Source organism: Oreochromis aureus, linkage group 7, assembly GCF_013358895.1.
Source record: "Oreochromis aureus strain Israel breed Guangdong linkage group 7, ZZ_aureus, whole genome shotgun sequence".
Classification (NCBI taxonomy): Eukaryota; Metazoa; Chordata; class Actinopteri; order Cichliformes; family Cichlidae; genus Oreochromis; species Oreochromis aureus.
Window position 1 is genome coordinate 8971786 of NC_052948.1, and position 22345 is coordinate 8994130.

At 41.5% G+C, this 22345-nt stretch overlaps 1 protein-coding gene across 2 annotated transcripts in view; it reads left to right on the top strand.

The window, feature by feature from the left end:
* Nucleotides 1–22345, top strand: part of wwox (WW domain containing oxidoreductase) — a 134395-nt gene that overhangs the window by 88520 nt on the left and 23530 nt on the right. Inside the window, exon 9 of one of the 2 annotated variants that reach the window (XM_039615091.1) lies at nucleotides 7388–7482. The exons of the other annotated variant lie outside the window; for it this stretch is intronic. Within the exon in view, the coding sequence (XP_039471025.1) occupies nucleotides 7388–7482 (95 nt within the window). The remainder of the gene's footprint in view (nucleotides 1–7387; nucleotides 7483–22345) is intronic. 2 annotated transcript variants of the gene reach the window in all.

Sequence of the window (22345 nt, forward strand, 5' to 3'; positions counted from 1 at the left end):
TGTTTGTCATTTTTGCAAATAATTAGATGACGAGCCTCCCAAACCCTCAAATTTCTTTAAAATCTAAAACCTGCAATTAAAACAATTAAGACTATATAAAACTATATATACTATACTATAAATAATATAAATATTTATATGAAGTCTTTGCTTCCTTTGTTCACAATCGCCAGCGAATAGCTGAAATCTGCAAATACTTCAGACCCTTCTAAAAACGCTTATAGCTGCCTATTTTAATAGTTCAAACACCAAGTGTACCTTAAATTATCATCCTAATGAAAATAATTAGCCAATATTTCAGATATGCTCTATGAAAAAATATGCAAATAGTCAAGTTTTCCATAAATGATTTGGAGTTACGTTCCACAGAAAAATCCGCGAACACTGAACCGTGAATAGGCGGGGGTCGACTGTATACTGAAACTTTTTTGGACTTCATTGCCCCGTTTCTCTGTTTTCTGTTTTATCATTAACTGTATTGTTTTTTATTGTAGCCTCAGGGTTTCTGTTTTTAAGATAATGTTTGGTAGAGTGATAAAATCAGATTCTGTTAGAGAGCAAGCCCCTCGCTTATAAACTGTACTCCTAAGAAATTAAAGCAGGAGCATTTCTTTTTTTTCTTTTTCATCCTTTTTCTTTTTAAACAGCTGCTCTATCAGTCCTGCTAGTAAGTTACTAATACCAGTGGGTTTTGTGTGTGTTGTGAGTGTGTGTGAGAAACAGCCCTCACCTATTCCTAAAGCTGTGTCTCAGTATGACTCTCCAGTAGCTCTATTGACTGGCTCTCTGCTCCTCTGGTCCAGTCTCAGTTGCTCCTTTCATTTACACAGCCAGCGCACAGCGGCCCTGCTCCGGGGAGAGCCGCTGAAACAAGACTTCATCAATTCCAGATGAAACACCAACATTTCCTCCCATTACACCAAAGTACCGCTCCTGTTCACTCTCCATGATCTCTCACTGCTCTGCTCTCGCTGTGTGTAATGAGGAATGGGACCGCGTGTGCGCATGTGTGAGTGTGTGTGCATTTATGTGTTTTGTGTGTGTTTGTGTGTAATGAGGAATGGGAGCATGTGAGTGTACGGCGGAGGCAGGGAAAGTTGGGGCAGTGCTGAGGGGATTGGTCTGGGGAGCAGGTGTGTTTGTTTGATGTCTTCCTGTGGAGAGAGAAAAGAGAAGGGAGGGAGAGAGATTTTCAGCAAAGACTTTCTCCCCTCAAACCCCATCTCTCTCTTTCTCCCCTCTTGCCTCCTACACATGAGTGCAATAAGGCAGAACTCCCTTTCTCTCTCTCAAGGAATTCAACAATTCAAAGTCTGACCCAGAGCCCAAATTTTAATTCACATTTGCTCTATTGTTAAAATCAACAAGTCGGTGCATGTTTTACAGCGCTTACATTTTCATATATAAAGTACTGTGCACTCTTACACAAGCTCATTTTCTTTACCTGGTCTTCAGGAACAGTTCTTCAGGTTTCTTGAAGCTCTTCTTTGGATATTAGCTGCCTTTTGTTCCCTTCTCGATCATCATATTTCCACACTGCTTCAATAATGTAGAGGCCCGGACTCTGGGGAGCCCAATCCATGACTGATAGTGATCCATTGTGTGTTTTTCTATCCAGTTATGCTTTTACTGCACTGGCAGTGTGTTTGTGTTGTCAGTCAGATGCTTTCCAGATGGTACAAAATCCAACAGTACCTCTGTGTTCACGATTCAGTCAGTTTTGACAAGATCCCAAACCCCACTGGCTGAACTGCAACTTCTATCCTGTGCCTCACCGTACTTCTCTCCTCACCAACTTGAACCAACAACTTCAAATTTGGATTCATCACTCTGTAAGACCTGTTGCCACTGATTTTCAGTCCAGGCCTTGTGTAATTTGTCATACCTCGGCATTTTCTGTTTCCCTTTCTTAAGAAAGGCTTCTTGACAGCCACCCTTCCACTTGACCATTTTGGATGAGGCTTCTGCAAACAGGAGGAGCCGATGCAGAAAAAAGTATCCAAAAAAATCCCCTATATAAACCCTGGAGAATTACTGCTTACAAGAAGCTCTGGCAAAAAACCGCAAAATATGAAGGAATGAGCTTACACCTCTATTTAGTCACACACTCCATTTAGGATATATTTATATATTTAGGGTTGTCTGTGGTGAAAAAGTAAGCTTTAATTAGTACTCTAGCTAGTTCAACAGTCTCCAGAAGTAAGTCCTTAATTCAGTAATGCTTATAGAAAATAAGCATTGGTACATTGTCATGATCCTCTGCGTTCTCATCTCAGAATATTGACTGTTTTAGTTTTTGTCTATTTGCATGAGTTTTGTCTGAAGTTCTTGTTGATCTTAAACATTGCACATCGTGATGGTACACTATAACTGAAGAAAAAAACTGAATGTTATCCAGTGATAAACTATAATTTAATCCTAATTTAAATTGAGAACCATTAAAGAAAGATTTTATCTTTTATTTTAACTTTTAAACATACTTTTTGCCACGGTTGCACTGCAAGCAGTATAACAGTTATATTAACAGTTTTTTCCATTTACAGTGATGACTTTTATAAATGAGCGAGCTGTAGCCGCTCAGTCTGTGCTCAGTTAATGTCTTTCTCAGTTTCTGTTTGTTCACAGTGCTCAAAATATCTGCTTCTTGCTATTGTCTGGATGGGGCCACATAGCCTTTAAGACAGCAGATGGAGACAGCTAGTCTGTCCCTCTCCCTCTCACAATCATAGCTGTTGTGCTGCTGAGAATGCCTTTAACATGTTTTTAAGAAATTCTTCCAATATGAAGTCACCGCTGTTTCAAAAGCAGAGCAAATGAAGGAAGCAGGATCTCTCCTCCCTCTCTCCCCACCTAACCGATTTACTGGTATGGACCTGCACTGCTCTGGAACAAATAGTGTCAGACATACTGGCCTCACTGAGCCTCAGTGTAGTGGAAAAGTGAAGCAACAAGCCTGGCCACAAGGGGAGGATGTGCTGTAGGAGGGCAGCGGCTGATACGGAGGGAGAAATGGGCAGCTGGGGGAAGAGGGAAGAGTAGGGCTTCTTGTTTGTTTAATATCTTTATCTTAATCTCTGCCCTCGGGACACAAAGGCGAATTCATCCGGAAAACTGGATTATCTCACTTAGATGACTCAAACACACATAGTCCTGCACTCTGTGTGGGTGTGTTTGTCAGTGTGTGTAAGTAAGCGTGGGAGAGGGAAAGAGGTGCATGTGGGTGAGTGCTTATTTATTTAGGGGTTACGTGTCCTGTTTTCTTTAAGTCACCGGGTTTTCACACTCGGGGTTATTCCTCTAACAGCTTTTCGAGCCCTCGATTTGGCTGCACCTTGTGTTTTCTAACAATCTGACTGCTCTGTGAAACTTGGTGCCGAAAGTTCAGATCATTTCCGAGTTACAGATAGTACAAAATCATCTTTAAAGCCACTACCGGAAGAAAGCCAAGACTTTAAAACTAGGCACGATTATCATTTGTTTAGAGTCACTCCACTGATTAAAGTTCAGCTATTAATCTCAAGGAGTACTGCTGACCCTAAGAAAGCAGTTGGTCAATGTCTTCTTGATGGAGCTTTCTAAAGTCAGAGAAAATATCCTTGATATCATCAGGTAGTATCAGCTGGATTTGGGCCTTAGAAGGTTTAAGCACAAAGCCTACATTAAAAATTGGAGGCAAGGCAAATACGCTTGAGCACTCTCCAAACAAATGTGGCATCAGAGTCTTTCAGGCATGCAGTCTGTTCTGCTGTTGTGATGGCATTTGAATGTCATCACTTTGGTTATTAGCAAAGTTAATAATGAGCGATATTAGATATTATAAAGATAGATGATTGCGTAATTGTTTGGCAGATTTCTCTAACCTATATAAACCTATATATAGTTTTGTCAAGTGCAATATTCAGCTTCTTAATGTTTCATGGAAACCATGTGTAGTCCACAAACTTATTGAGGAGCTCGGGTAGCTGGTATAATGTGGCAGCTGAGAGCACATTATATTATGCTGTATTTAGTCAAAGCATGCATGCCAGAAAACCTCTGTGGAAAGTAGACAGACTGATCAATCTTCTGAAGGAAAGCCTGCTTACTTTTAGTGGAAAACATTTGTGAGACGGTAAAAAGCTTGCTAATTGAAGTTTTGTTTTGAATCTAGCAGCCATTAGAGGAGCTCCATCTTAAACTCTTGTCCAAGTCATTTAATCCAGGTAATTGGAAATCTAGCTCAGTTGCTAAAGATGGTGAGATAACTTAAAGGATTATCATTTGAGATCAGATTCCTCTCTCTCCTCCTTAATCAAATAAAATGGTTCCTATCTTGATTATGAAATTCTCATAATATGTAAACTCCTATAAGTGTGTGGTCGGAAGGCTGCAGAGCTCATGGTGTTCATACGGGAGGCTTAAAGATGGTTTCATGTAGGCTGCTTCTTCATTATTGTTTAGTTATTATCTTGAGTTAATGTCTGAGATAATAAGTAGCTCAAATAGGATAACACTGAGCTTGACACTATATTTAAAGCATTTTTGCTTTTACGTACATACTGCATGTATCTCCCCATGTGTGTTTAACAGCTAAATTATTCATACTTCCCTTTGCTTTTGATTTAATTGGCCCTCTTTCCATATTTGCCATGATGCCACCCGCTACCCTTGTCCTTCCTCTGGCTCCTTTTTCCCCCCCGCTCACCACCTGACTTTGCTCTCAACTTGACCCTAATTGATTGTAATGAGTATAAGCTCTTATACTTTTCTCCCACCATCTCATCGTCTCTGCCTTCTTCCTGTTTCATTTATTATTTGTGTGTAGCGGTGTGGGAGACATGGATTCCTTCTGTTTCCATGTGAGTAGCAAGCACTTGCAGAAGCCCATATTAGTGAGGACATGCCCAGCAGGTTGTGAAAGGCCCCAAGTGTTGTACGACTAATACTGTGCCACTTTTGAAAAAGACTCACAGTGTCTACTTGATTATATTTCCTTGGTTAGAATCCAATGACGGGATTAGGGATGGGATATTTTCTCAAACACTTTCCAATTCCTTGTGCCTCTTTTCATTTCCAGAACCGCTGTTAATGAATGACCCTACATGAAGTCACTGCTAATTCAAAGCAACTGCCATTTTTCTTTGCTTTGGAATGCCAATATGATTGAACACCATGTCAAGACCAACTATCAATCTGCACCTTCATAATCAGCACTAAAGGGATTGAGCAATATATACTATAACACACACACACACAAACACATAGAGCATACATGCACAGCACATGCAAGCTCACGCTCATGTACATATTAGTGTGCTGCAGCATTTGCATCGGGTGTTAGAGTTATGGGGGTCTTTTAACATTGTAATGAATGAGCTTTGACACCCCAGAGATGACAAAGTGCAGGATTGTTTATAGTAGAAGGCCCTTGCACTCTGTTGATACCATACCATTTACATGCATGACAATGTACCAGCGTGTGAGAGCCATATCCATGCCATACTATATGTTATGCATGTTATAGCTCTCGTATAAAGTCCAAGTCCTTGCGCCTGCAAACCGAGCAGCCACTAAAACAAAGGTCAAAATAATAATAACCTTCATCTCCATCCGTGGCAGAAGATTCCCCCTCCTTTAATGTATGTGGATAGACACCATATATGTAAATTGTTAGTTTGACTGATGTTAAGGTGGCATTTACATTAAAGTCCAAGTGATCATTGGGGTTTTAAATGACAGGTCGATATAGCTGAGAGCTTTCAGCCTTAGTTTCAACCCAACATTGATCCATTGACTTATGGATTCATAGGAACACTGATGATAGCCCACAGAGAATGTGGTAATGACAAATAGTCCAAACGCACACACACACACACACACACACACACACACACACACACACACACACACACACACACACACACACACACACACACACACACACACACAAAGCGGCAGTTTTAGGTGACCTCTGAGCATCATCAGGGTCAGCCCATCAGGTCAGATAGGACATCTGGGGTGAGATGTTGTGGTGTGAGGCACTGTGACATCGACTTGTCTGTCAGATGTCTAATCCCCATCATGCTATCTGTTCCCACAATATGCTGAGCACTTGTTGGCTGTTTTTCCTTCCTTCTGCTGTCCGCCTCATCCCAGAACAGGATGCGGAGGCCACGCAGTGAGCCATATCTGGCAAGTAGAGTGGTTAATGGGTAACTGTTGTATTTATGTGAGGAATAAATTCACAATGCAAAACAATTCACACACATCCTCCTGGCTAAGCCCCTGACATCTGTGTACTCTCTGTACAGTTTGAGGGTCTGCGGTGAAACTACAAATGCTTTTCTGCAAGAGATCAGGCTGGGACTTTTACAGTTTCTTTTGTGTGCAGAATAGTATTGTACATGCAAAAGCTTCTAAAATAAGCTATTTAAAAAAATCCTGTCTAGCTTTACAGGTAAAGGTGTATGATGCGAGTCTTTGAAATTGTATTATTTTTGCAGCTTTCTTTGCCTCAGAGTTGAACCAGTGGTCAGTAGAGAATTAGAATTGTGGGTGATGGCAGGTTGATGTCAGGGTCCTGCTCTCAACACTCATATTTACAGCAACACACTTGTCTGTACCCATATATAGGTTACAGCATTGGCCCTTGTGAGAGGGGGTGAGATCGATAAATCTGAACGAGATGCGTGCATTTATACCCTCCCCTATTACAAACACACACACACACACACACGCACATACATTACCTCATGCATTGAGATACACACACACACACACACACACATCGGCACTCACAGTCAGTCACCCACCCTTCCCCCTGTCTTCACCTGTCTGTGGAGGTAAACACATGCATTTAAATCAGTTGTGGGGTGCTGTGGTAACAAAGACAAATGATGTTGTATGTAATATTTTTCTATTAACATAAAGTAATATAAAGTGAAGGGCAGTGGTGTATGGAGGGAGTTAGGGGCTAATGTCCCGTATCAGATGTGGACAATGTCAGGGCTGCATACTGAGCAGTCTGTGTCCTTCTCTCCTGCTGTGTGTGTGTGTGTGTGTGTGTGTGTCCGTCCGTCCTGCTCTTTCAGAGGGCTAGAAGGCGGTGACACACCGAGCTGCCAACCCTTGTATTATTCCCACTGTCTTATTAACCCCTCTGCCCTCACCCCTCTTTCCTCTCTCTGTTTTTTTCACACTGAACTGAATGTATATCTAAAACAAACTTGAGCTCTTGAGCTTCACCCACCTCTCCTGTCATGGCCAGCACACGCCTCACATTTGTCAAGGAATAAGACATCAGAGTTTCTCTTCTGTTTTCTTACTTGCAGAAACAAAATAAATCTGTAACAAGTGGTAGAATTACATAAAATCTTGAAAGCTGCCTTTCCTTTCTTGTTCTTGTCAGGATAGAGGTGTGACACACGAGGCCGGTGAAGCTGAGGAAAGAAAAAGGAGTAACAGGCAGCTGAGTAAGAAAAGTCAGACCAAAAGAAAAAACAAGTAAATGATTTTACTTGTACTTTTAAATACCTTAATTTAAAAATAAAAAATGCACAAATTAAGCAACTGACAAACCAAATCACAACTTTTTCCCCCTGTAACTCATAATGCATGCTTGACCACAACAGCTGATCTGTATATTACTGCCAGTAGTGAACGTCCTTCTGTAGGAATGCAATTCATGCCTTTGTAGTGTGAGGAAGAGAGGTGTGCGACATCTTTATGCGTGTGAGATGAAGGATTCTACCTCCACGTACCGGTGATGAATGCAGTACACATTTAGACTGACAGCCACAACACTGACAACTGATCTAATATTCATCTGCCGTTACACACTGCCACAGCATTGCTCCAACGCTACTTGTTAGCGAGTTCACCCTATATTGGCATCCTTATTTTGGAGCATCCGCGTCTGTATTTGTGGTGTGCCTTTTTTTCTGCGTTATTATCCGTCTTATGCTGTGGGATAGACGGGAATAGAGAGCTGGTCCAGTTGAGCCTAGCTGGCGTATGGATTGGATCCACTGTAATCTACTGTAAGACACTGCTATCTCTGAGAGACTCGCAGAACGCCAACTCAGCCCTTATTCTCACACACACAAACACACACTCGTGCACACGTTCCCCTAATGCAGGGGGATTTCAGGGGAAGTAAGTGAATAGTTTCAGGTCACCAGCTAGATTCCAGTATCAGGATGCTGCGTCAGCGGGAAACAGCAGTGAGGATGTGATCAGAGCAGCCTACACTGTCCTTAACTCTGCAGACTGTCCCCGCACTGATTCCCACACACAAAAACATGCACAGAGGAACACCAGAAGCCATGAAGCATAATGTGTTTCCCAGATATACCTGTGTTTATCATTACTGATACCCTCATCATACACACAGTACACACAGATGTTAGGTAATTATTGGCCTGATCTCCACTCATCAGTAGGGAGCCACTCTGAGTGGGTTGCTACATCAAAAGTAGAGCGATATCTGTTTCAGGGTTTTCCCTGCCTTTGTTGAGCAGCAGTGTCTGGATCAAACATGAATATTCATTCATCAGACTGAGGAGATGTTGGCACAGGGAAGGAAAAATGTCTAGAGGGCTCATTCTTTATCGTTCTCTTTCTGTATCGCAGACTCTCTCTTGCTTCTCTCCTCACATCTAATACTTCAAGGACGGCAGTTAATTTAAGATCTATTATAAATGATTAATTCAATATTTATGAATATTTTAAAATCCCTATTAAATTACTTTGTATCTGTTTAGCATTACATCTTTCCGGATTTTTTTGTGTGTGTATATTCTCTCAAAGAGACAAAACTGTTACTATTACTATACTCTTTCATCCTCTGAGATGCCTCATGCGAGATGTATTTTGCCTTTGATGTGCTTCACGATTAAACCAATGTTATTTCTACCATCATCCTGCAGTGGATACATGGTTTGTGTATGTGTGTGCGCGCACACAGGGATGCCTCTGTGGCTGCCTGTGTGTGAGTTTGCTCCACCGACTGTTGGTGTTAAGAGATAAGAGTGGAGGAAAGTCTCCTTTCTTCCTCTTTCAGGACCATTACCTTTCATTCCAATCACAGAGGAGAGCCCAGGGGAAAAGGAGGGGGAGATGGCTGGGATGTATATAAAACTGCGTCGTGCATGATGCATATGAGAAGAGTAAGATTGGTAACTGGTTCCACCCTGTTGTAACGGGCAGTGTACCGGTTGCCGTTTTTAAAATAGGAACAGTAATGACCTTTTATTTAATATCTTTCACTTGTTTCAGTTAAAATTATACTACAGGTTAGCGTAGAGTTTAGTGGAAATCATGGAAAGCAAACTGCAAATAGCTAATTTGATTGGTCACGATTTATTGATTTTAAGTCCATTATCATTTTATAAAAATTGGAATTGCTTGGCTTTGTCTTGTGCTGGCTTTTTAATGCTTGTACACGTTTTCCAAGTTTTTGTTCATCTGGTGAAATTTACCACATATTCATGCGCAGCTAAATACTTTAATAATGAGCTTAATTATTATAAAATAATATATTTGATCTTTTAGGATAGTTTAATGTGTTTAAACAGAATGCAAATGTTTACGTCTCACATTAGAAACACAGATACAGAGTGTGTTTTAAAGGAAATATGAAAATGTAAAAAAAATTTTTTTTAGGAAAATGGGAAAGATAATGCCAAAAAAATTAGAATTTTCTCTCTGGCCCAAAATGGTTGAGGAGTTACAGTAACGGCAAAGCAGATTTTTCTGTTTGTGTTCTGACAGCAGTACCTCGTGAATAGTTTGTTCTACTATAATACACCAAATATGCCCATAAAGCTCGTCTTCTCTTCTTTCTCAGACTTTTTCAATTTTGTCTCTATCACGAAAAGCAACAGAGTTACGGTCTCTTTTAAAGAGCCCCTGATCAAAAAGGGTTAACTTCCCACTTTGAACACATACAAGACCAGAACCAGTCTCACATATACGCACACGTGAATCCTAAAATATTCTTAATTGCACAAATTTTTCAAGTTCATGTATATTTTCCACAGTAACAGTAATATGCCGAAGAGAAAGACCATGATTCACCTGCCACACTGGTGATGGTGTAATGACAGATGATGTCATAAAGCAGCAAGAGGAAGTCATTATTACTCCTTCCTCACCGTACCTCTCTTCAAACTGCACTACCATCAAAACAGGAAGTGCGGTTGATCTCAGAGAGGTTGATCAGAGAGAGAAATCGATCAGAAGGCTGTAGATCTTGTGGGAGGTTTCGTATTGATCCCTCTACCTCCTCCCACCTTTGTGATTATCTGCAGCATGGATAGATTACTGATGTCTGGGGGGACACTTGCAGAGATTTTGTTATCCCAGGTTAAAACTCAAAATAATCCCTAAATTGTTGTGTTTCATTTATTGTTAACTTTTCAATTTATTTGAATTTTTTTTAAGCTAAAACAAAAAAAGGTTTCGGGTGATTACTTTGTTTTTACACTGATATGAGCAGGAAAACTGTGAGTACAGTAGATAATCCAAGTGGTGTTTTTATTCATAGCTTCTGGTGCTGACTCCACCTTCTGTTATGGTTAAGTGGAAAGTATTAACAAACTCAGAAAGACATTTTTAAGTATAAATGAGCTGCTGTTCTCTTTTCTCTTAACGATAGCCGTCGTTCATTTTTTTTCTGTGGTTTCTTCACTCGGTCACTTGAGTTCATCTGCCATCGTGTCATTGGCTTAAGTAAGGGTCTGATCTGAATCTGGGATTTGTGTCTGCGGGTGTGGGTGGTGGGGGTTGGGGTTTTGACATCATGTAAGGGTGACATCTGTCATGTGTGACCGTAGGTTGGCCAGGTGACAAAAGTGAAGGCTGATTTACTAAAAGGACAGGAGCATCAGAGTAGAACCTGACCACACATCCTTCACTCTGTCAGAGAGATAAAGCCTCCTCTCTCCATCTCTGAAAGTGAGTGAGGGACAGAGGGTAAGAGAGAGCAGGAAAAAGACACTGAGGCCTCCACCTGTCGACTTTCAGGACAAGTCTAAGCTGTCTTGGTCTGTCTTTATCTTTTTATATCAACATGTACTTTTTAACCATGTCGTCGTCTCACTTCTCCTTCAGTTTCTCTTTGCAAAAAACACACACACAGGGATTTATGTGCTTTGTAGATGCTCAGATGTTTGCCTTTAGATGGATTTCAGTTCCTTCCTTTCTTGATCCTCGAGCTCATCTTGAATGTAAGGCTGTGCGCACGTATATGCTATCAATATGCCCTTGTGCTCTAAGTATTGTAATCAATAACCATATGATTATCTGTATAGGGAAGGTATAAATGATTTAAAACAGGGTGAGGGTGACGGATGTTTGCTTTTCACATTGAAGTTACTGTCAATAATTAATGCATGTGATTAATCTGTAAACAACTTCACAAGTGAGGAAGAATAAAAAGGGCGTAGTGCTGGTATTGTGTGTGTGGGTGTGTGCTTGAATATGTGCGACCTTGACCCCTTGATTCTCTGTAAGAGAAAAAGCTTTGGAACTTTATGACAGCACTTATTACAATTATATACACGTGTTGTACCAGCTAACATGGAAATGCATTCAAAAACAATGTCACATGTGTGGCTGGGAGTCAAATTAATATCGTCACAAAGGTACTCAGACTAGAAGAATGAATTACAAGGATTTCCTCCTTAATAAAAGGAAGGAAATTGAAAAGATTTTGAGTATTGCAATATTTCCTGTCGTGTCAGTTGTCATTTGTGTGCTCACGTGTGTTCATTTGCACCGTGACAGTAAAACAGGGCAGCGTTTCTCCCATGTGGTCATTAATGGGCTTTGAAATCATCCAGTTTAAAATCTTTTTAAGTAGTTGTTTGGCAGAGAGTGAATGTGCCTCTCTATTGTTTTGATTTGCTTGAAGTGGTAACAAATCGTAACTGTGTGTAAGAAAAAGTGTAACTGAAAGGTTGATGCTTTCTATCAGTTATCACGGGATTATCACACTCATTAACCCTGTCGTGTGAAGGAAAACAGCTGCTGAAGATGAGGAAACACAGTATAGTAAAACCATATATATCTATGGTACATCAGCTGGTTACTATATAGCGCTTTTCTACTCTACAAGAGTACTCAGAGTGCTTTATAGCAGCGGTCCCCAACCTTTTTTTGCACCACGGACCGGTTTATGTCCGACAATATTTTCACGGACCAGCCTTTAAGGTGTCGCGGATAAATACAACAGTAAAAACCCCAGTACCACTACCAAAAAAAAGAAGATTTATTCATAACACACGGGAAAAGACCCAGGGAAAACGAATTAACAATAAAAACAATAAAAAAATAATGCCAAAAACAGATTAAACCCCAAAAACCATGAATTTCACACCCGAGCCTCAACTCTCGCGACCCGGTACCAAACGACTCGCGGACCGGTACCAGTCCGTGGCCCAGGGGTTGGAGACCACTGCTTTCTAGAGCCCCTACAACAATTCACGGCTATTCATACTAGCACTTTTTTCTAAGCCTAAGTGCTTTTTAAGATTCACACAAATTCAACTATCCTTCCAATGTTTTGGCATAGAGCCACCTCTATTCATCCATCCATGCAGCCATCCATCCAACCATCTTGTTCCTCTGAGCTAATTCAGGGTCATCGGGGTGCTGGATTCTATTCCAGCTGCCGTTGGGTGAGAGGCGAGGTACACCCTGGACAGGTCCCACTGTGTCTCTGTGTGCTAACACAGGGAGACAGACATCCATTCGCACTCACATTCACACCTATGGGCAATTTAGATTCACTAGTTAAACAAACCCCAATTAAGGTAATCCACGCCGACACAGGGCAAACCTGCAACTCCATACAGAAAGGACACAAGCCAGATGGTGGATTCAAACCCTTCTTGCTGTATTATTCAGAATATCAGTTAAATAACTTGCTGATATTTGACGTTCGCTGTTTTCTAAACAGAATATTGCAGACTGACATCAAGCACTCATGCGCTTACATTAATGTTATAGATGCTTGTTAAATTTTGAAATCATTGATATTAAGTTCAAATTTTGCTTTGGTTGTTTTGAAGACTTTGGTGCATTTCAGGCGACCTACTTAGTTTGTCTTCAACGACATCACTGAGGTGTCACGTTCTTGTGTAAATCATCATCTATAGCACCAGTGATGAAAGGGGAAGAGCCTTAATAGACAACACGAATTCAAGGTTCAAGCAAGGGATTCACTGGCCATGAAGCTTAACAAATCTGGGTGGCAGATCCCATGTGGAACTGCTTTTGGAACTCGAGTAATGTTACTGGTGTTCAGAAACTCCACAGGATGCTTTGAAATCAAATGCAAACATTGTCACGCACCGTTAGGACTTTTAAACTGTCATACCAACAGAAGAAGGGGAAGTGATGGTATACTGCCCGAGATGCTGGGCTTCACAAAGCGAGTGTGATTGAAGCAAACTTTTCTAAAGACATGACATGCATCTGGGTGAGAAGCAGGCATGTACTATTACAGGTTGACACATCAAACACGGGCTGTTTTTGTGTTGGTACCAAAATACCAGTGTTGTAACGACACTAGCAAAAACATTTAAACAATACCCAGAATCTTCATCCTTGAGTACACACCTTTCTTACTTTCTGTAACTTAGCAAAGTCAAAGAGTAAAATGGGAAAAAGGTTTAGCCATTGAAGGATCCTATGCCCCCCGTGCTTCTCTCTCCTCCTTACACACACTCTTTTTCTTCGACTGTGTGTATGTGTGTGTACATGAAGGAGAAGCCTATCTTGCCTGCTATCATTTCCTGAATGACCTCTGCTTTCAGCCTATGATGGATTGTATTGCGCTCATAGACATTAATTTTCCTGAACCAGGCAAAAAAAAAAAGCTTTACTCACAGGAAGAGCATGTTAGTACAAGGGTAATTCTATAAAACAACAGCTAAGATACAGCAGAGAGTCGAGCATTATCAACAGCAAGCCTTGGAGACTGTACACATTTCCCTCCTTCATCTCACTAACTCGCACTTTGAGTCTTTTTGTCTCGCTCAGGCGTTATCAAGTGTATTTGCTTGTGTCAGTAGTTAGTAGCAGGTATTAACATGCACTCTCCTGTGAGCGTGTGTCTGCAGCGTTCAGGTAAGTTGCAGCTGCTGTCTCTGTGGTGCTGTCTTCTCATTAAGGCAGGTAATGAGCTCAGTCACATCCACCTCTGCAGGTCACCCCACAAGAGAGAGAAAGGGAGGGAGAGAGGATTAGAAACAACAGAGGAAGTGTTGCAGGAAAGAGGTACTCTGTGTGCGCATGAGGGAGAAAAGGGATGTCTTAATTATTTCACCTGCCTGCTGTTCCACTCGACTGCAGCACCTTTGGGTTACTCCCTGTTTACACTGCTGTGCAAGCCTCTGTGCTCCGTGCGCTCCAGGAATTGGATGATGGGAAAGCAGAAGACGAGTTGAGATAATTCAGGATGTAGTCGAAAGGGTTGTGGACGGGGGTGGGGTGGGGACAGAGACAGAATGAGGTTGTTGAAAGCAACACAGGAAAAGGGTTAAAAACAAGCAGGAGAAGGAGAGGGAAGGAGAAGGGAGTGTTAAAGAAGAAAGCAAAGGAGTGGAGGAGTGGGGAATAGAGGGAGTGTGTCTTCCCAGGAGTGAGCAGGCTGTCTTGTCGAGTAGTTCATCATTGTGTCCCCGGTGACTGTGTCTGTGGCCTGGCCCCGCTGTAGCTATAATAAGACATAAATAAGGAACAAGACTGCCTTATCTACTCTGTGGCCCCCATCTCGTTCTCTCTCTTCTTTTCTCTCCTCCTCTTTCTTCTTCTTCTCACACGTTTGTGCTGCAGCAGATGTAGAGTGGTGCTTTTAAGTAGTGTTTCCCCCAATGTTTACCATTGCTGCTGTCTGATGACCCACAGGCATTCACAACCCTGTGCCCACATACACATGGACAGGTTTTAGTCTTAACTGTCTTAAATTCTCTAATACAAACAAATTACCCATTAATACTGGTGTCAGACTCAAGCTGCACATCAAAATAAAAACTATCTAAGTAGTTTGGTCATTATTTATAAAACGCTAAGTGCTCATTCCTAAAAAGGCACCAGAAATATGTAGACAAAAATATGTGGATTTACATAGAGAGGAACTATACATGTCTTAGATACTCTGTCTATGATGTTGCATTTTTTTTTGCTAGTTAGTCTGATTATTTATCTCTCTGTGATTTTGTGAAATGAGTAAAAACATGGTGAATTTGGCTGTTCAAGAATAAAAAAACACGAGAATCAGGTGAAAAATTAAGTTTTCACATGTAGGCCTGTGAACAACTAAGTATGCCTTTATTGCTTCCATAGGAAGAGAGTAACTAGCAGCTAGGTGCTGCTAATCAAATGCACTTGATTAACTGATCATCAGTAAGTGTGATCGTGTCTATAAAGGTAGAAGTTCAAGTTAAAATGATTATTCACAAGTGAAAAACATTCAAGACAGCTGCCGGACTTTCTAGGAGGGGACATTCCTGAAAGTTCACCCCAATGAATGATTCCTAGAAAAAAAGAGCTACATCTCAGACGCTATATACCTTAGTTTGCATGTTTCATTTCATGACAGTACAGTTAGAAAAAGATTGGGCAAGTATGGCTTGTTTGAAAGGGTAGCCAGGAGAAAGCCACTTCTCTCTTAAAAGAATATGGGAGCAAAGCTTTGGTGTCCAAAGTTACTACAAACTACAAGACTTCTGGAACAATGTCATTTAGACGGATGAACAAAGTGGAGACGTTTGGCCAAAACACAAAGCACCATGTCTGGGAAAAACCAAACACAGCACACAAACACCTCATATCAACTATCAAGCACAGCTGTGAAGGGTCCTTTGATTTTCTTCATTCTTGTTTCCTGTTTCTTGACCTTACAGTCAAGAAATCAAGGTTTTGCAATGCGCCAGTCAGGACCAGACCTCAACCTGATTGAAACCCTGTGGTGAGATCTTAAGAGAGCTGTGCAAAAACAAATGCCTACAAACCTCAAAGAGTGGGGCAAAATTCCTCCACAACCATACTGGGAGCTGATAAAGCTGCATAGAGTCCTGTGAAAACTTTCTTTGACTGTCACTGTAAACCTAGCTTTGGAACATATCCTCGAGATATGTTGCCAGCATGTATGCTTTTGCTGGTGCATTATGTGTTAATTGCCATGTAATTATATCCCACTATTTATATGTGGAACATAAATAAATAAAAATGATGGGGCTTTTTCCCTCCTGGGTCCCCGCTCTTTGTTATGGTCTTTTTTTTTTTTACACACAGACTTATTTTTCCCTCCAGTTTTTCCACTTCTTTTCACATTCCCTCATGTCCATTCTGATAGTTTCAACAGTCTCCCTCCAGGAATCTGCTGCTGACATTTGTGATTCCTTTTATTGATGCTATGATTATTATTCCTTATACTGAGATGATGATTGTTTTCTCTCACTGATAAGAAGCACCTGCAAACGCATGGGAAGAATCTACGGCACTGAACAAGCCAAACGAATATGCGTCAGGTTATGCTGTAACTTGCAGCGTAGGGTTTCAGAGAGGTTTGCAGTTACAACATAGCTACAGTGTAGATTTCCCGCTGAAGCATAAATCCCCAGTAACATCTGTGACATATTATTCATTACCCACGCCAAGAAAGCTCTGTTTTTATGTAGCATTTGTGTGTCATCATTATGTCTGCAAACACAGCAGCTCAAAAAGTTTTGTTAATAATCTGTCTTGAAGGTCAACTTAAAGATTTATTGGTTAAACATTAACAGAAAAAAGTCTTATATCTTAGAAAGTAGGTTTCTTTGAAATGTGGTGTTTATTGTCAACATATAACAGAATTGTATAAAGATTTAAAACATCATGCCACAGTTGACCTTTGACCTCTCCTTCACAGTCAATTGATTGATCTGAAGGTTAAGGTGATAATGCTTTTTTACTGCTATTGTTTGTATTGATAACATATAAAGGAAACGATGGGATGGAATGATGAAGTATGTTAAATTATAGTAACAGGTTAAGACCATTTAAATACGTAATAATTTGAATACGTGTACAGTGTCTCTGAAGAAGTATAATAATTTTGAAATTTGAAAAACAAAATAAACGTTTGATCCAAAATGTTTTTCACTTGATATTTACTACTAAAAATGTAAACAAATTTACTAAGCAATGAAATGAATAAATACAAAATTTTAAAAAATATTTCCCTAAAATGTAAATACTGCCCAGAAAGAGAGTGAGCTGCCTTGGAAGACGTTTGCATTCTCTGAGTGCTTTTTATTCCAGTAACACCATTTCCCACAAGTTAAATGCAAGCACGAGTTATAAGTGAACAGTTCATTTAAAGGGGTAAATAATCATTCTTACACACACTAAAAACTATGACATTTTTAAACAAAACTTAGACCCAGGGGATTAACACACGTCACTTCACTTTCTGTGTGTTCACGTGTTTCTTATTTCCCACACATACAACCCCTTTATTGTTTTCTTAACTTCTTAACCATTCCCTTCTGTTTTGTATGTGTGTGTGTGATCAAGGTGCTATATGAAGTCAAGTTATTAATGTTTGTGTTTAGTAGATTTGCAGCTTCACTGGGGAGTTGGATCTCAGTGATGTCTCACTTTTGTTTACACAACTTAACGCTGCTTGACTCTGTGGCAGGCATACCCGCATGTGTGTGGATGCATGAGTGTGTGTGGGAGTCAGAAAGCAAAGAGAGAGAGAGTAAGGTCAGAGCCCGAGCGAGAGGCAGAGAGGGAGACCCCAGGAGAACAGGGTTTTTGCAGGGGCTTTGGTTGTTCCTGCATCATTACCCCGACTGCAGACAAAGCCTACTTATGTCTCTCTTTCCCCTCCCTATCCATACAATCACTTGTACACACATACAGTCACACACATACACTATACTGTATGTGTCAACAAAGGCCGAGGGAGCCTGCACAGGAGAGAAAAGAGGAAATATGAGAGACTAGGCAAAGGAGGGGATGCAGAGAGAGGAGAATGGAGAATAGATTTATGAAATAAAGCATTCCAAACAGCACTATCTGCCTGCTGTGAGAAACACCTTTCATAAATCACCACACAACGGCAGAAAATAGAGCATTTGGTGGAGTCCTCGTCTGTGTATGTGTGCACGCGTGTGCATTTGTAGTTGGAGGGACAAGGGGGAAAGAGTGAGAGAGTCTTTTATTATTGTCACCGGTCTAAGTGAAAAGTGTGGTGCAAAGTAGTGTTACAAGTGATGCATATACTGCATGTGTTTGTGTGTGAGTGCTCACTTGTATACATGTCAGTGTAAGTGTGTACAGTCAGAGTGTGCGGTTGTGTTTGTTGCATACTGCCCTCCCACAGGGTATCTTTACAGAGAGCATGATATAAAAAGAGACAGATAGGGTTAGAGAATGAAAAACCGAGAAAGAAAGGGGAGAGGGAGAGCTGAGTACAGTAGCTTGGGGGGATCTCTGTCTGGGTCAGAGACAGAAGAGTCAGAGAGAGAAGGCGAGAAAGAACGAAAGAGGAGAAAGGCAGAAAGAGAAAAGGGCGACGTGCCGAGAGGGGAGTTTTTCCTCAGGTGAGTTGTTCTGTAAGTGAGCACTGATCTACCCCGATCCTGTCACTGAGAAGAACGCGAGGTCGACTGCATCGAGAATACAAACAGCGCCTTACTACACACGCACACCTACACACAAACATACATTCGCGAGTGCGCGCTCTGTGCAGCATCTTTCAGAGCTATTCAAATTCAACTGTGAAGCCAGTGAACTATTCACCTAGCTGTTGAACACATTGAGAGCTTATTAAGTGCCTTTGCCAACCATAGAAAGGCCAAGGATGTAATTTGCCATTCACACACTGGTTTTACAGTCCGTCTCTTTAACACATCTAGCGCTCATCAAGCATCCTTAAGTCCTCAGAATGAGACAATTAGCGCTCAGAGACAAGGCCAGTGCACTCAATGGACGAGGAATGGCAATGCGGTGAGAGACAATTTAGCCGAGGAATACATTGTGACTGAGGAAGAAAGAGAGAAAAATGAAGGAAGGACAGCCAGATAGTCGAGGAATGGTCTTTTCAAATTTGTAGCAAGCCAGATGAGATACGGGAGGAGGAGAGGGAGACTTTTATGGGTCTGACAATGAAAGGCAATCAGATAGGAGTAATATGAAATAAGAAACATGGAGCATGTGTTCAACAGCAGACTAATTTCATGAACCTCCTTCACTGATTGCATGCAGAAGACTGAAGTGAAGAAGCTTTGGAAGAAAACTGATTGATGGATAAGACGCTCATATGTGTAGTAGGAAGCATCAGCAATGATTAGTCATTTAAACTTGGCTGACCTTTTCTGAAAATGAGCAGAATAGTCTTCTGGCACTGTTGTAGACTGGCAGAACACAGGAAACACCACCTACATAACTACTACTGCAGCTTAAACTGGATGTGGGATTTGTTGTGCTTCACACTTTTGCATCAGATTTAATAAAGTCACCGATTCATAGTTTTATTTTTTGTCAACATGTGATGGTCTTTTTCTCAAACGTTGTTCACTTTGACTTTACAGTTTTGCAGCTGTTACTCACTAAATTTGTGGATTTGAGATCAGCCCTTTAGACAAGGTGCCTTCTGCTTTGCAGTGCATACAAAGAGTCTTTGTCAAGTCATTGCCCATCATGTTCCTCATGTCCTCTCCTCTATTTGCTACTGCTATCAAACATATATCAAAAACAAAAAAATCAGATTCATATGAATTACAAGGAAAAAAAGACTTTGAAGCTCAAAATGACATGTTAATATTGACAATTTGTGCAGCGTAGTTTATTGTGTAACTTTACCCAGTCGTATGACTGGTCTACAGGGTTTTGGACAGAGGGCGGTAATGTAGCATGCAGCTGAATTAAAGGGGTTGGTATTTAATTGCAGCCCACAGATGGCCTCATACATCTTTGGATCATTTAAAGGGGCGGTGGGCTGAGTAATGTGTGTGTGACACGGCGCTGTGTTTTATAAGAGAGCTGCTATTACGCAGACTGCTCTATAAAGGGACACAGTCAGCGGGGGAGAGGTGTGGTTAAAAGCCTGGTTTGTAATTGGAGCGTGACACCCTCTGTTTAAATTCTCTTAATCCAGTGCCAGTTTTGTTTACATATAGATTTAATAAAGATCTCAAAATGATTTTTTTAACCTGAACCTTTTTGTTACGTTATTGAAGGCATACAACACCATTCTGCTGCATTTCACTGGCTTTACACACAGTTTTACACAAAGACAAAGAAGTCTTCTAAATAATAATAGGCTGGTTGTGAGACACAAATAGATACAAAGAGGGAAAAAATGAAAAATATAAAACCAGTGACGGACGAGATTCAAAATTAAATGGATAGGAGAAGAAGCGGGAGGAAAAGATGAGGCTGGGGAAGGAGGGATATGGAGATGGTTAAGAAGAAATGAAGTGGGATATGTTAAGAAGTGTGTGTTCGTGGTTGAGCCCCAGCTGTTTTCTCCCTGGGGGTTCAAACAGCTGTCATGCACTCCAATAACACACATGTACACTTACGTTGTTTTCTTTTCAATATCTGTACACCCCCTTTTATCCTCAGCTTTGTAAAATTTCCTTATTTTCTGTCTTTTAACCCTGTCTTCAGTTCAGCCTCCTCTGCACACGTACATTTTTCTGTCCGCATTTCCCTCCCTCCTCTTTCTACATCCTTCACTTTCTAAGCGAAACAGGAAAAAAGCGAGTAGGAATGATGGTAAGGAAGGTTTAAGGAAAGAGAAAAGAGGCACGGGAAGCAGGAAGGCTAGTCTTTCATGTGGCCGTATCCTCTGGTCTGCATAGTCCAGATTACATTCCTTCTCTTTGGTTAGACAGCTTTTCCAATTTCTCCCAGGCAGAAGGAAGACAGGTTGAGAAGACGTTGCTGGTTAACTGCATTAGCTTATTTTGGCCTCCTCAATGCATCCGGTGCCCTAATCCCTCTCTGTTGACATGGCAGGATGAGGGAGTGTGGCACTGGTTGATAGGGAGGTCCTCCTGCCGCTCTGGTAGACACATGCCCTCCCATCTTCCTCTCATCATGTACTCCTCTTTTCTTTCCTCAGCGTTAAGCAGCTCCAGCTCACAAAATTCCTACAGACAAATTGGAAATTTTGTCTTTAACTGCAGCTTGGCTCTTTAGCTCATGCACAACACACAGTGAGACAAGAGGGGAAATTGGATTGGTCTTATGAAGGAGAGGCAGAGGCAGCTTGTGACAAGAGGACAGAAAGGAGTGAGAAGAGGGTGAGGTTGGTGGAATGGGTCAACTTGGATAGAGGCAGGTAGAGGTTGGATATATGTGTACATGCACCGCCATGTACACTTTGGTTGGGGGATGGAAGGCATTGTTGTAGGGGTGGATACAGGGGAGATCTGGAGGGATAGAGGGAGATCAGCGAAGAAAAAGGAGGAGGGGGTAAGAGAAGAGTGATTATGGTGGGTCTTGGCTGCCAGGCCTGATAAATGACTAATCAGGAGAACAGGGCCTTAGGTCCCTCACAGGACCACTACTACCACAGGCTTATCACATGCACAGGCTGCAGACGCACACACACACACACACACACACACACACACAGACATACACTCTTTGCCTCTCGCAAACACACTTCACACATGGAGCCTTGTACACTTGGACACAAAAGGAGAGGGTAAGAGAAACGAGAGGGATGGGTTGAATCCATAGCTGCCTCTCCTGGAGCAGCACTCAGTTTGGAGAGCTGTTATAGATCCACCTCTGCCTCCTCCTCTCACCTGTCTCACCTCTCTGACTCCTTGCTCCAGGCCTAATAGTCTGCCAAGACTGGGACAAGGAGCAGGTCACATAACTGACAAACTGGGGTTTTGTTAACTGATAATATCGCCTCTGTTTTTAAAATGATGGCTCAGGATACATTATGTTCATCTATTTATTTTTTACTTTTGAGCTTCATGAGTTTTTGCTCAGGACAGAAACAGCCGCTCTCTCTGGTTAAATCCAATCTGGCTGTATTCCAAGGTAATGATCAGGAAGGGAGGGGAAAGGGCGGGAGAGAGAATTATTGAGAGAAGGGAGTAGGAGGAAGCGGTGGCGATGGGATGTCTTTGTGTGTCATGCTCCATTGACTCAGCCTCCATACCTCAGCAGCCATGTGATCCTAGTATGATGCTGCTAATAGTGACACCAGTGGGGTCGAGAGCACGCGTGAGGGTGAGACAATAGAGGTTAGGTGCCTGGGAGTGCACTGCAAGAAGTGGGGAGGGAGGAAGGAACAGGAGAGGAGGAGGGCAGAGATGAGGGGAGAGCTGGAAGAACAAAAAAA